The sequence below is a fragment of the Ochotona princeps genome, chromosome 18 (assembly GCF_030435755.1).
Source record: "Ochotona princeps isolate mOchPri1 chromosome 18, mOchPri1.hap1, whole genome shotgun sequence".
In the NCBI taxonomy this organism is placed as follows: domain Eukaryota; kingdom Metazoa; phylum Chordata; class Mammalia; order Lagomorpha; family Ochotonidae; genus Ochotona; species Ochotona princeps.
Window position 1 is genome coordinate 12,855,889 of NC_080849.1, and position 13,987 is coordinate 12,869,875.

The window sequence follows — 13,987 nt, forward strand, 5'->3', positions numbered from 1 at the left end:
TGAGATAAAAGAGGTCAACTTGAACTAAGCTTCTTACGAAACCAATCCAATATTTTTACAATTCACAAAGCCTAAAATCCAGCAGGGGAATCTGTACTTACCACAGAACTTTTAGTTGGAAAATCTACAAGGCATGAAAATCTAGTAACTGTAAAAAGAAAAAAACTGGGGAAGAAAAAGTGGATTTCTGGGTTTTTGCTTTTGAGTGGAAGGGTTGTTGTGTTTTGGTTTGCTTTCTTTTTATTTTCTGTGCAAAGTTTCCAATTTAAGTTGTTTTTAAAACAGCAAGAATTGTTCATGTGAAAGAAGTCTTACTTCCATTATTCATTTCCATCAAAGTTGGAACGCACTTTGACTGCATTAGAAAAGTGGAGTAAGCATTTGAGAAACATGTGCCATCACTGAAAAGGCTGCGTGGAGAATACGGCCAAACCACGGTGCGTTAGAGCAACTCCCTCATGCTGTGATGGCCTGAAGCTCGGCCCTGGCCTGTACAGCTCCCTCTGGATTTCCCTGCAGCATCCTGTGGCAATTGCAGGCCAGCAACAGACCAAGGTGCCACAGCACAGACAGGGTACAGGAACAACTGTACATTAACCACTGGCAGGACTGGTACAAACACTCTAGCTTAGGGCCCGACAGTGTGGCCTAGTGGCTAAAGTTCTCTCCTTGAACGCGCCGGGATCCCATATGGGCGCCGGTTCCAATACCGCCTGCTCCACTTCCCTGCTTGTGGCCTGGGAAAGCAGTCAAGGATGACCCAAAGTCTTAGGACACTGCACCCACGTGGGAGACCTGGAGGAAGTTCCTGGCTCCTCGCTTCAGATTGGCACAGCACCGGCCGTTGCGGTCACTTGGGGAGTGAATCATTGGACGGAAGCTCTTCCTCTCTGTCTCTCCTCCTCTCTGTATATCTGACTTTGTGATAAAAATAAAAATAAATCTTAAAAAAAAAAAAACCTCTAGCTTAGTGGTTTTGAAATCCGGAGTCCCCTACAAGGATAAATTCTCAAAGCAAGAAATGTTTGTGCATCACAGATTTAGAGGCACCAAATCAAAATGCAGTCAAGTCTGACTTTTTGGTGTGAAGAAAAATGGGAGAACCACCCAGTAACAAGCGACACCATGGATAAATTTCAAGGAAATACAACCATTAAATCAGGTCAACCATTATAAATGTCATTCTTATAAAAACATCAAAACCATATCAAAACTTTAAAATAAACCACTGTAAGAGGCTAATATTAAAGTTACCAAGTAATAAACAATGTTAAGATACATACTAAATACAGTGATACCTTTATTAACAGACACTGCGTATTTGGTTTGGGGGAGAATCTTCTTTATTGGGTCAAGATTCAAAACACACTGGACTGAGTAAAGAAAATCATAAAGTGGAAAATAAAATAATTTTTAAAGATTATTTTATTTTTACTGGAAAGCCAGATTTACAGAGAAGGAGAGAGAAAAAGATGTTTCATCTGCTAGTTCATTACCCAAGTGGCTGCAAAGGCCAGAACTGAGTTAATCCAAAGCCAGGAACCAGGAGTCAGGAGCTTCTCTGGGTCCTTCATGCAGGTGCAGGGTCCCAAGGCCTTGGACCATCTTCCACTGCTAGTTCCAGGCCACAAGCAGGGAGCTAGATGGGAAATGGAGAAGCCGGGACACGAACCAGCACCCATATAGGATTCTAGCACATGTAAGACAAAGGTTTAGCTACTTGGCTATCACGTCAGGCCTAAATGGAAAATGAAATTAAGATCACTGTCCTGGAGCCTGGCACAATGGCTCAATTGTCCTCACCCTGGAAGCACTGGGATCCCATAAGGGCACAGGCTCATATCCAGGATGTTCCACTTCCCATCCAGCTCCTTGCTTTGTGGCCTGGGAAAGTAGCAGAGGATGGCCCAAGGCTTGAGACCTAGCACCATGTGTGAGAACCAGAAAAGGTTCCTGGCTCCTGGCTTCAGATTAGCTCAGCTCCAGTCATTTTAGCCACTTGGGGAGAGAATCAGCAAATGAAAGATCTTTGTTTCTCCTATCTGTAAACCTGCCTTTTGAATAAAAACAAATAAATCTAAAAAAAAAGTTTGTGAGGGCACCCAAGGAGAATCCAGGACTCAGGTGAAAGAGGATTGGGATGGTGGGTGAAGAAGCCAGGTCAGAGGAAGACGCACACCTGTACCCTTCAGTGGAGACAAGAGAAGAGAAACAGTTCAGTGAACTATTCCTGTTTGCCCAGCGGGCAGCAAGTACTCAGTGACATGGAAATACAGGGAATGGCACAACAGGTAAAGCTTCTGCGTGCAATAACATTCCAAACAAGTGCCAGTTCGAGTCCTGGCTGGTCCACTTCCTACCCAGCTGCCTGCTGATGGCCTGGGAAAAGCCGCAGAAGAGGGTCCAAGTGCTTGGGCCCCTGTCCTCCACGTGGCAGACCTGCAAGCAGCTCCTGGTTCCTGACTTTGGCCTGGCCTAGCACTGGCCACTGCAGACATCTAGGGAGCAACCAGTGGATAGAAGATTCCTCCTGTGTTTCTCCTTTTCTCTCCCTAACGCTGAGCTTCAAAACAAAGAAACAAATACTGTTTAAAAGCCATGCAGGGAGGATGGTAAGAAAAATGTGCTACCATGTGTGCCCACTTAAACTGGAGCCCATGTGGGTCAGCAGGGTCAGAACACAAAGCCAGGAGGCTTCTGGGAGGATCTGTTAATAGAGGCATCACTGTAGCCGCTGTGTGCATACCACCCCAAACACTGTCTAGTCACCATGGAGCACACATTTTCGACACAAAAGTGAACAATATACTGACCGGAAACCAACTCTCCGCGTGTAGTGCAGGCAGTTCTTGGTGACGTGCGTCTGGAAGTGCACAGACCTGCAGATGGCCCCACACTCAGGGCAGGTGTAGGGAGATTTGTGCTGATGGATTCTCTGGTGTGAAGCATAACTGCACTGGTTAGGAAGCAGCATCTGGCAGATAGTGCAAGTCTTCTAAACAAACCAAAGGGGGAAACAACATTGGTCCTACGAAGGATGTGCTAATATGCAAAGAACCTTGGTTACACCTCACAAAGACTATACATCTTTCAATCCAATGACACTGCTATGATTCCTTGTAAGCCCAAGAACACGCTGCAAAATTATACATTGAATAGAAAATTATTTCTCCTGTAAAAGAATATATACCATGCAGTCATATTCACGGGAATGCATGAGCCCAACAGAATGTCAGCTTCAAGTTGAGCTTCAAGATTGCTACTTGTGCATTTAGATTTAGTGCAGAGAGGAGGAATTACAAGAGGCATGCTTGCAAATGATGGAAGCAAATCAACTTTAATGTGTACTAACAAGATCATGAATGTCTGTATATTAACAGAAATTTCCACAACTGATAAATCTTCTTCAAAATAAAAAATTAATTAGGAGTTAATCCCATCTCTCCGTCCCACTCCAATTTCCTATCACTTCAGTTATTTGAAAAACACAGGAATCTCTTTTCTGGGGGAGAGGGAAAATGGCCACAACAATTTGAATGCATGAGCTGGCCATGACATGATTTGTAAATCAAACCAAGGGGCTCTACCTAAGATACATAAATTCAGACATTACACTGAAATTTTGTTGAGTTTAAAATCTGCATACATTTAAAACAAAACTGGGCTGAAATCTTCATAAAAGGCTTTTGACCTACCTAGGCAAAAAACACCAAATTGCAACTTCTCAAAGCAACCTTGAAGGTTAATACACACTGAGGACCTAGGACTTGCCAGTGAGCCACACAGCATTGTGACACGCGTGTGCTGGACACTGCACGTATCCACGCAGTCAAGGATCTCCTGTCTTCAATACACTGTTTATCTTCAATTCAAAGAAAGCCTCAATGTACAGATTCTTGCTAGGATTTTAAACATTTTTCACACTGATAACAGAATTACAAATGTTAAAGGTTTTTATTTTTTAATTTTAGCTTTTTAATCAAGTTTTAAAAGATTGAACTTTCTGAGTGATCTAAACTAAGAAAAATAGGAAACTCTCTTAAAATTTTTTTCTTGATTTTTCCCCTGAAAGAAATAAAATACAAATTTTATCCCATAAGATTATTGTAGAGGCCAGTGCAATGGCTCAATTGGCTAAATCCTCCCCCTGCAAATGCCAGAACCCCAAATGGGCATCAGTGCGTGTCACAGCTGCTCTACTTTCCATCCACCTTGCTGCTTGTGGCCTGGGAAAGCTACGGAAGATGGTCCAAGTCCTTGGGACCCTGCACCCACATGGGAGATGTGGGAGACACTCTTGGCTTTGGATTGGCTCAGCTCCAGCCATTATGGCCATTTGGGAAGTGAACCAGAGGATGGAAGATTTTTTTTTCTCTGTATCTCCTTCTCTCTGTAAATCTGCTTTTCCAATAAAAATAGATAAATAAATAAATTTTAAAAAAACAGGATGTTTACTGTAGCCAGATTAGGACACTACAGACAGCTTGAAAGTAGTATCATTAAAAAAATAACACCCTTTATCTAATAACACATACTTCAAGAGTTCAAACAAGCTACAGCCAGAAAAAAACAACCGGCAGATTCCTTAGTGACAGGATCCTGTCAACATCGACATTATCATGGTTAATCCCGTTCCTTTGAACTGAAGTCCTCCATCTCCCTTCACACATCATTAATTCCAGGCTGCAAATTATCACGCCTGACTCTGCGCAAGTACTTTAAAAATGGCTTACAGTTACCCGAGATAAATTTAGAATTTCTTTCATGCCAAATAGGTTAAAAGGATAAAACTTTATTTCTATAAATGCAGATATATACACATGGACTCAAAACACATACATGATGTGTCCATGTGTATATAAAAAAAATAAAATCTGTGGCCTAGTGCAATAACCTACTGGCTGGCTAATGTCCTCACTTCGTATGTGCCAGGAGTCTATACGGGTGCCAGTTGGTATCCTCGCTGCTCCACTTTCCTTTCAGCTCCCTGCTTGTGATCTGGGAAAGCAGCAGAGGATGGCCCCTGCATCTGAATGGAAAACTTGGAAGAAGCTCCTGGCTTCAGTTTGGCTCATCTTCTCTCCAGCCATTGCAGCTACTCAGGGAATAAACCAGTGGTTGGAAGATCTTTCTCTCTCTCCTTCTCTCCATAAATCTGACTTTCCAATAAAAATATACAAATCTTTTAAAAATAATTCACTGACTCTATTCCATCAAGAACCATATAAACATATAAATTCAATATATCATGTCACTTAATTCACTTAATCTATGAAGAAGAGAGTAGTGCCATTTCACGGCGAGAAATGAAGTGTGGCCAAGAACCTTGGTTCCTAGGGCGCACAGGGCCCACAGCCACTACTGGAAGAACCAGGACTGGAACCAGGCTGTGCCAGACTCTGAGGCCTCTTCAAGGGGGCCAGTGAGAGGAGCAGAGCAGGGTTACCAGCAACAAACCAAAACACACAGAGGAAACAGAACAAGTCCACTGAGTGCCAGAGAGTACTGAGTTAGGACAAGTTTAGAGACAAGTGCCTCCATAGCAACTGTTACCTTGTGTAAAGTGATGGAAATAACAAGTGCTAATTTTTCCTGAAAACTGAAAACCACCGTCACCTATCTTCCACCAAAATACTCTGACAAGTGGCCACGCATACAACTCAGTCACAGAGGACTCCAAGGCTGCCTGGAAAGTTCTGTTCCCCACACACCCACCTCTGCACCTGACCATTTCTACCAGCTCAAGCGTGCCATCTGCCTTAGCAGGGGGTCGGCAGGGGTGGAGCGTGATGGTGTGTCAGGACCACTGCATCCCACCAAACACTACTGCTTATCATGTCCCGCCATTCCTGAAATGTGAGAACCGCTCACTGGGAGCACAGAACTTACCTTTGTTTTGCACAGATGCATGTGCGGCCCCGTCACGTAAACACTGTGGCTACTCGCCCATTTCTGCCTGTGCTTACTGTTTCTACTACACTGGCAGAAAAAGCATGCTATAAGGTATAGACACTCTCCTCCCAGATACTTGCACGGTCAGCAACGGTTTTAAACTCAGATGACATCATTGACTGAACTATACCCCTCCAGCTCTCCTCACTGCACCTGCTACACAGAGCGCTTCCTGGAGTAGCAGCAATGGGTCTTCACAGCACCAACAAGTGTAGGCCCCCTGCTCTTCTCAAATGCTCTGAAGCCATGATCAATGCATGGGGTTTTCTGTGACCCCCACCCACCCTCCAGGATCTAGAGAATATACTTCAGCACAGGAGAAGACAAAGATTTCCCTTCTGGTTTAAAGAATCTGACTTTCTCTTTTTGCTGATAAAGTCTTACTTGTTTGAAAGAGAGTGACAGAGAGAAAAATGCAGAGAGAAAACAAGCTTTCATCGGCAGGTTCATTCTCCAGGTAGCGAGGAATGAGGAGTCAGGAGCCAGGAACTCCATCCGGACATGCCATGTGAAGGTGCGACTCAAGTGCTCGGGCCATCATCTGCTCCCCAAGCACATTAGTGGGAAGCTCGATCAAAAGGCAGAGGTGGGATTCCATCCAAGATAAGCTGATACGAGATGGGAATGTGTCCCAAGCAGCACCTAAACCCATACCACCACAACACATGTCTCACCCCTCCCTTTTCTCTAATTCAATAAAAGGACTCTGAATGCTCTCATCACCAAGAGGGGAAAAAATGTCTGAGATGATCATCTCCATAGGATTCCGAGTTGACCATTTGTTGCCGCAACATAGCAGGACACACAGTGCATTCCACAAATACATACAAGCTTGTCCATTTGCAACTTGGTTTCCAAAAAGAAAGTAAAATCTATCTTAAAGGCTCCACACCTGACAAAGCACACTTATGTGGCCTTCTGGGTCTCTTGTTGTTTTATTTATTTATTTTTTAAGATTTATTCATTTTATTACAGCCAGATATACACAGAGGAGGAAAGACAGAGAGGAAGATCCTCCGTCCGATGATTCACTCCCCAAGTGAGCCGCAACGGGCTGGTACACGCCGATCCAAAGCCAGGAACCTGGAACCTCTTCCGGGTCTCCCACGCGGGTGCAGTGTCCCAATGCATTGGGCCGTCCTCAACTGCTTTCCCAGGCCACAAGCAAGGAGCTGGATGGGAAGTGGAGCTGCTGGGATTAGAACCAGCGCCCATATGGGATCCCGGGGCTTTTAAGGCGAGGACTTTAGCCGCTAGGCCACACCGCCGGGCCCATCTTGCTGTTTTATTTACATCACCTGAAAATGCATAGGTGTTTTCAGTAGTCAGGAATACACAAACCTAATTTCTACTCTGGGGCAGTCTCACTTGCTTAGAGAACTGCTGCTGTTCAACGAAGATCTGACTTTTCAACAGAGTCAAAGAAAAAAACCACATCCCCTCGGGGTGATGCCTGTCCTGCCCCATGCTGGGCTGGCACACACAGCTATGGCAAGGAGCAGGTGCACAACAGCCCAGTTACGGAGCCTAAGGCCGTCGGGGCTTGGTGCGGCCCTCCAGCAGGTTAGGAATTGCCTCCGTAACCAGCAGAATAATCCCGTGTTCTTCAACACAGACAGGCACCAGGGAGGAGGGTGAGACAGGCCAGAGATAATCAGGTAACTGCAGCGCATGTTTCTGCTCCGTGTGCAAACACACTCACAGCCCAAACTGACATGGAACTCCGAAACAAAAGGTCAAGGCTGTGGCCCAGTGAGCCCACATGCTAAGGAAATGACCCTACCACTTCATAATCTGCTCACAGGATTATTATCAAAAACAATCAGAACAACAGTATTGACAAAGTTTACCACCATTCCTTTCCTGGCTTTCATTTTCATCCAGTCTCACCATGAAAACGCAAAGAAAACATTTCACTTCAAATACCAGTGAAACAGAAACAACATGAAGTGCCCAGGATGGCAGGACTGGCCAGATGGGGTAGGGAAGAGAGAGGTTTCAAAATGTTCGTGGATAGGGACCAGCGCGATAGCACAGTGGTTAAAGTCCTCGCCTTGAACACGCCCCGGGATCCCATATGGACGCCGCTTCTAATCATAGCAGCCCCGCTTCCCATCCAGCTCCCTGCCTGTGGCCTGGGAAACCAGCTGAGCATGGCCCAAAGCTTTGGGACCCTGCACCTGCGTGGGAGAACCAAAAGAAGCTCCTGGCTCCTGACTTCAGATCAGCTCAGCTCCAGCCATTGCGGCCGCTTGGGGAGTGAACCATTCAATGGAAGATCTTCCTCTCTGTATATCTGACTTTGCAATAAAAATAAATAAATCTTTTTTTAAAAAGTTATCTGCCTGACATATTCTAAAAAAAAAGTCCGTGGATTAAAAAAATAAGAATTGAAAGATAAGCTATTTTGGTGCAAAATATATATATTTTTTTAATCTTGGGCCTGGTGCAATAGCCTAGCAGCTAAAGTCCTTGCCTTGCACGCACCAGGACTGCATATGGGCGCCAGTTCTAATCCCAGCAGCCCTGCTTTCCTTCCAGCTCCTGCTTACAACCTCAGAAAGCAGTCGAGGACAGCCCAAAGCCTTGGGACCCTGTACCAGTGTGGGAGACCCAGAAGATGTTCCAGGTTCCTGGCTTCAGATTGGCTCAGCTTCAGCCATTTCAGCCACTTGGGGAATGAATCAATGGATAGAAGATCTTCCTGTCTCTTCTCTCTGTATATCTGACTTTGCAATAAAAATAAATAAATCTTTAAAAAAAAAATCTGTGCATAGTTTCCCCACCCTTCCAAAAATACATATTTTTCCTTTAAACAACTTTTTTTTGAAGACACCTTGCATACAACTTTAGTTCCCAGAGCGAGCTGTGGCAGTGGTTTTAGCCTCAGGTCATTCTGCTGCACTCTACCTCCACCCGAAGAGCTGGCAGCTGACTGGGCGCAATCACGAACAGCTGCATCTGAGCACAGTCAGGTGACCATGGCTGCAGAACAGAGGTGCACAGAGGGCCGGGCACACTGAGACGGGGCTGCAATAGGAACTGCATGACCGAATCAAACTTCAACATTGGGAAGGAAGGTCCGAACTCCCAAGTCCAGGTCTGCCCACTAATAGTACCACTGGGGGCACGGGCTCCTGGTTTCTGGAGGAAACTGCCTGAGCAGCATCTACAGAAGCGAGAGCTCCGGGCTGCTCACAGCAGCGTGATACGCATGGTGCGCTGTGTGCATGACACCCAGAAATTCCTGAAACTAAGATGAATCAGCAAACTCGAAAAATGAGGACCACCACAAATGGAGCACTCTCGAAGCACCTGCTCTCGAAGCCCATATGGATCTAATCCCAGCGTCCATTCTTCCTTCCTCCCCTGGGTAAAGCTTTTTAACTGCTGTACTTTTAAATTTCCATTTATTTCCTTGAGAAGCAGAGAGACAGAGTGCCCATCACCTGGTTCGCTGTCCAAATGCCTTCAATTACTGGGATTGAGCCAGGCCAAAACTAGGAGCCAGGAACTCATGCCAGGCCTCCCAAGTGGTGATGAGGACACAAACACCTTGAGCCATCACTGCTCCCTGCCCAGCACTGGCACCAGCAGGAAGCAGCAGTCAGGCGCCAGGGCCAGGCACTGACCCGAGGTACTCCAATGCAGAAGGCTGGCACCTCAGCCACCCACCACCCAAGCGTCCATTCTTATTGATTCTTAAGATCCCAGCAAGTGTAAAATTCTTGCTCCTTTCTAGGGAAATCAGCATAATGAGGTGGAAAGAACAGTGAACCGGAAACTCTACCTTGAGTCTCGGTTCTGCCACTAATTGGACATGTGCTTTTTCAAGTGTAAAGTAAAAGCGCTGCTCAGAGGACCTAGAGCATGCTCTGGTGCTAAAGCTGCTGTGGGTTCTGTAGAAAGAAAACAGATTCCAACCATAAGAATGGTGGGCGCTGCAGTCTGTCCTCTGCTGAGTTTAGTCATGGCAAGGGTGAGATGTGAGTCCACAACACTCCAATTCAGGGAGGAGAGGAGGACTCTGCTCTGGGCCTCCAGGCTCAAGGTGCCCACAGCAGGGATTACTAACTTGGCAGGCAGAACACAAAGTCAACCGCCCACCAACTCCGTTTTTATTGTACTGCTTTACTCCTCCTGCCTTGTTAAAGTTCCAGGGCTTTCTGGCTGCTCCTGCAGCAGCCCACTCCACCCCCGTGGTTAAATAAGCAAGCAGGGCAGCCTCTCCCAAGCAGCCATCACGTCCTATCTCACACCAGGGTGGGACAATTCTCTAAGATAAAAACTGGAGCCTGACGAATGTAGGGCAGGGAAGACTAAGCAAAGCCACCTCACCTTTACCAGAGACCTAAAGGGGATGGCAGAGCACAGGCCCAGCTCAAGTGGGCGGCAGGCATGTTATGTGGCAGTGATGACTTCTGCACAGACAGCCCCCAGAAAGTCCCAGCAAGTTAATGTCAACAAATGCCATAAACACCTCACCTCTGGGACATGTCATGCAGGCAGGAAACAATGCAAGAAAGTGTGACAGGCGTAGCCATAGGCGTGCACAGGAAAGGACACCCTGAGAACACAGAGAGGCCTGCTCTAAAACACAAACAAGTAAGAGCTGGGGACTGAGCTGTCCCAGGGAACAGTTGAGGGCTTGCAGGCTCAGCTTAGCAGTGCCAAGGCCTTTGAAGACAGCGACCTGCATTCAGAAGTAGAAACCCGGAGGGCCAATGGCTGGCTGGAGAATCCTGAGAAGCCCGTGGGAACCCTCAGGGAGCAGGCAGCTCAGACGACCTTTAATTACACAGTGAAACTCCCTGGCTGTGAAAACAGGCACCAAAGTCCCCAGCCCCAGCGTTTCCATGGGACCACCAGAAGCCCCTGGGTGTAACACAGAAAGCCAGGACAGAGACAGTGGACTGGCGGGACCTCCAAATTCTTCTTTATGCCTCTTGTGTCCCAGACTTGGTGCCCAAGAAGCTGGCTCCTCAAAAACATCACTGGGCAGAGAAAAAAAAAATCCCCAACAGAAATCAGCTCTCTATAGCCAAAGAGCAAACTTGCAAACAGCAACTGCTCTACTCTTTCCAGACGCCATGGAAAGCACCAGGGCCCCCAACACGCCAAGTCCAGGCAGAGGCGGTCTGGCCCTACCAGGGGACCGGATGAAGCGTCCCAACAGCCGTGCCCACGTAGTGACAGGGAAGGAGTCTCCCAAGCCCAGTGGGGCCCCAGGTTAATTGTACCAAACACTGAAAGGAAAACCAACACCAATCACATACACTGTTCAAGAAAACAGAGAAGAAGGGAACACTTCCGTGCCAGGCTACTCCAAAGCACAGCAACATGGAGCAATCAAAGAAGCCTAACGGAACACAGGTGCAAAACTCCCTAGGGAGACATTCACAAATGAAACCCACAACACAGCAGCTTGACCAAGCAGCACTCATTTTAGGAACGCACAGCTACTTTGGCATCTGAAAAATCAATGTGGTTCCCCAGAAAATCTCCGAAACCAATAAATTCAATGAGGTTAACAGTCACAGGATACACAATAAATATACAACATTAATTGCATTTTCACATGTTAGCAATGACTATGGGTACAATTATTAGGAAAAAAAAGAAATTAATGGTACACTTACAGGACTCACATGATGAAAACCACTAAAAATCCAGGTAAATACAGAGTGTGTCCCCCCACTGAAAGACTCATCATGGGTCAAGTCTCCCCTCCCCCAAAAAGGCGGGTAAATTTAAGGCGAACGCTGCCAAGTTTCAACAAGACTTTTGCTGCTGTGGATAGAAACAAACATTTTTCTAAAATTCAAATGGAAATGCAAAGAACTAGAGTAGCTACAATAATCCCATGAAAGAAGGATGATATTAGAGGGATCAGTCAAGTGCTATTAGTACTCAAGACTGGGTGATGCTGAAAGAGAAACCCAAGGCCCAATGAGACGGGATCAAGAATCCTTAACAAGCGCCATCCAACAGGCCTAACTAGACAACACTGCCAGCAAACAGCAATAGAGGAAGCAGGCTTGCACGGGCCAAAAAAAAGGACTCACGTCTCAAAGCTTAGACAAAGATGAACTCAAAATGGAAGACATTTAAAAAAAAAAAAAAAACACAGAAAAACTACAAAACTTTTAGGTGAAAGAAAACCCAGGAGAAAATCTTCAGGATCCAGGACTCGACAAACCAACCACCAGTGCAAACCATAGAGGGAAAACTGGTACACTGGGATTCACTTAGAACGTCTGCTCTCCCAGAAACCTGTTAGAGGAGAAAAAGGCAAGCTACAGCCTAGGAGAAGAGAACTGCAAGCACACACCCAGCAGAGCTAGGACCCAGACCATCAAGAGCTGGCCCAACTAAAATGGTAAGAAAACTAAACATAGCAGAATGAGTAGACTGGACGACAGCTCACCGAAAAGGATACATGGCAGCTGATGGTGACAACACACCCAGCATCACAGGTCCTTAGGGAGACAAATTCAAACCACAACGAAGAATATCCTATACTCCCATAGAACAGCTAAAACCAGACCCAAAACCACCTAGGCAAAGCCACCACATGCCCATGAGGATGGAGGCAAACTGGATCCCTCGTCTACTGCCCATGGGAATATAAAACAGGACAACTGCTCTGGGAAAGTTTCTTGACAATCCAAACACGTAACTATCATACCATCCTACAATTATACTCCTGGGCTTTCCTCTCAGAGCAAGAAAAACGGGCAAGCTGTACACAAATGCTTAAACCAGCTTTCTTCCTAACAGCCCCAGACTGAACAACACAGAGGTGAGACCCTTCAAAAGCAACTGACGAGCTGCTGGGGTACAGGTGTACAACGCAACGCCACCCAGCAGTACAAAGGATGGGCTACCCACACTCTTGGGCTCACGAGGGCCCAGCTTCACAGCACTGTGAAGAGCACACTTGGCTATCGGGGTCCCCCGGGGTCTCCCGTACCCGCGGAAGAAATCACCCGACACTCCATGCTCTGTTTCAAGAGCCACTTTACTTCCAACCAGTCTTTCTTCGTCGTCGTGGTTGTCTGTCCCGTCTGTCTGTCCATCCTCTGTAGCTCCCAGTAGCTCGCTCTCTAGCTTGCCTACAGCAGGCTGCTTATATATCCTTTTTTTCCCGTGGATCCACTGGGTGCTACCTGATTGGTCAGGCCCTGGAGAGGAGGCAAATCTGCCTCACCTGCAACCTCCAGGCCAGGCCCTGGAGAGGAGGCAAATTTGCCTCACCTGCTGGCAAGACCAGCTCTCATCTCTCCACTTTGCAGAGCAGCTGCTGGTCCTAGGTTATTGGCCGCAGCTGCCACCGCGGGGCTTTCTTCAGCAACCCCGCTCCCCACACTCGGCAGAGCCCACGTTGGGGATTTTGGATCCCACTGCTTCAGTAGATGAGGGACCCACGGCGCTATGCCTCTAGAGAGGTTGGGCAGCAGCTGCAAGTACAGTCCCAGTCAGCCCCACAATCACAAGGGGAAGCCACGCTGACTCCAGTGAGTGGCTCAGCTGGTACCTCTTGCTTGTTGGCAGGCCAGGCATATTAGGCACAGTTCATGCCCACGTGCGAGGAACTGGCTGGTTCTCAGCTCACCATTGGGTGTCTTAGAGTGTGGGGATCAATGGGAAACACAAGTTTTACATGTGTGGTATAGGGTGGGGTGAGTGGGGTGGAACAGAAGCAGAAGGCTATGTCAAGGCTCTGGGACTCACGATGCCAGGGAGTTGCCATCTGGACTGTATGGGAAAACATCACTAAAGGAGGAAGTACCTCAGGGACAGCTTTCAGAAAGGAAGTGACTGCTATGATGGACTTTTCCCTGAGGTCATAAATCTTTCAATGGCACAGGCCTGGCACTGGCAAACTGGGCAGAAGAAATCAGAGCATCTCCTCTTCATTCTCCTGCTCTTCCGCACCGTGGTCCCTCCCTCCACAGTCCCAGCAATCACCAACAGCACCCAGAAATGGCTAAAGTGACTGGAGGAGGGCCTTTAGCGGCCACCCCCTGCTGGG

General features: G+C 46.9%; 1 protein-coding gene across 16 annotated transcripts in view; it reads right to left on the bottom strand.

Annotated features, from left to right (window-relative positions):
• Positions 1-13,987, bottom strand: part of ZNF532 (zinc finger protein 532) — a 107,765-nt gene that overhangs the window by 42,754 nt on the left and 51,024 nt on the right. For 14 of the 16 annotated variants that reach the window (XM_058677069.1, XM_058677063.1, XM_058677067.1 and 11 more), the window contains one exon: positions 2,814-2,995. The exons of the other annotated variants lie outside the window; for them this stretch is intronic. In XM_058677069.1, coding sequence (XP_058533052.1) covers positions 2,814-2,995 — 182 coding nt within the window. The remainder of the gene's footprint in view (positions 1-2,813; positions 2,996-13,987) is intronic. 16 annotated transcript variants of the gene reach the window in all.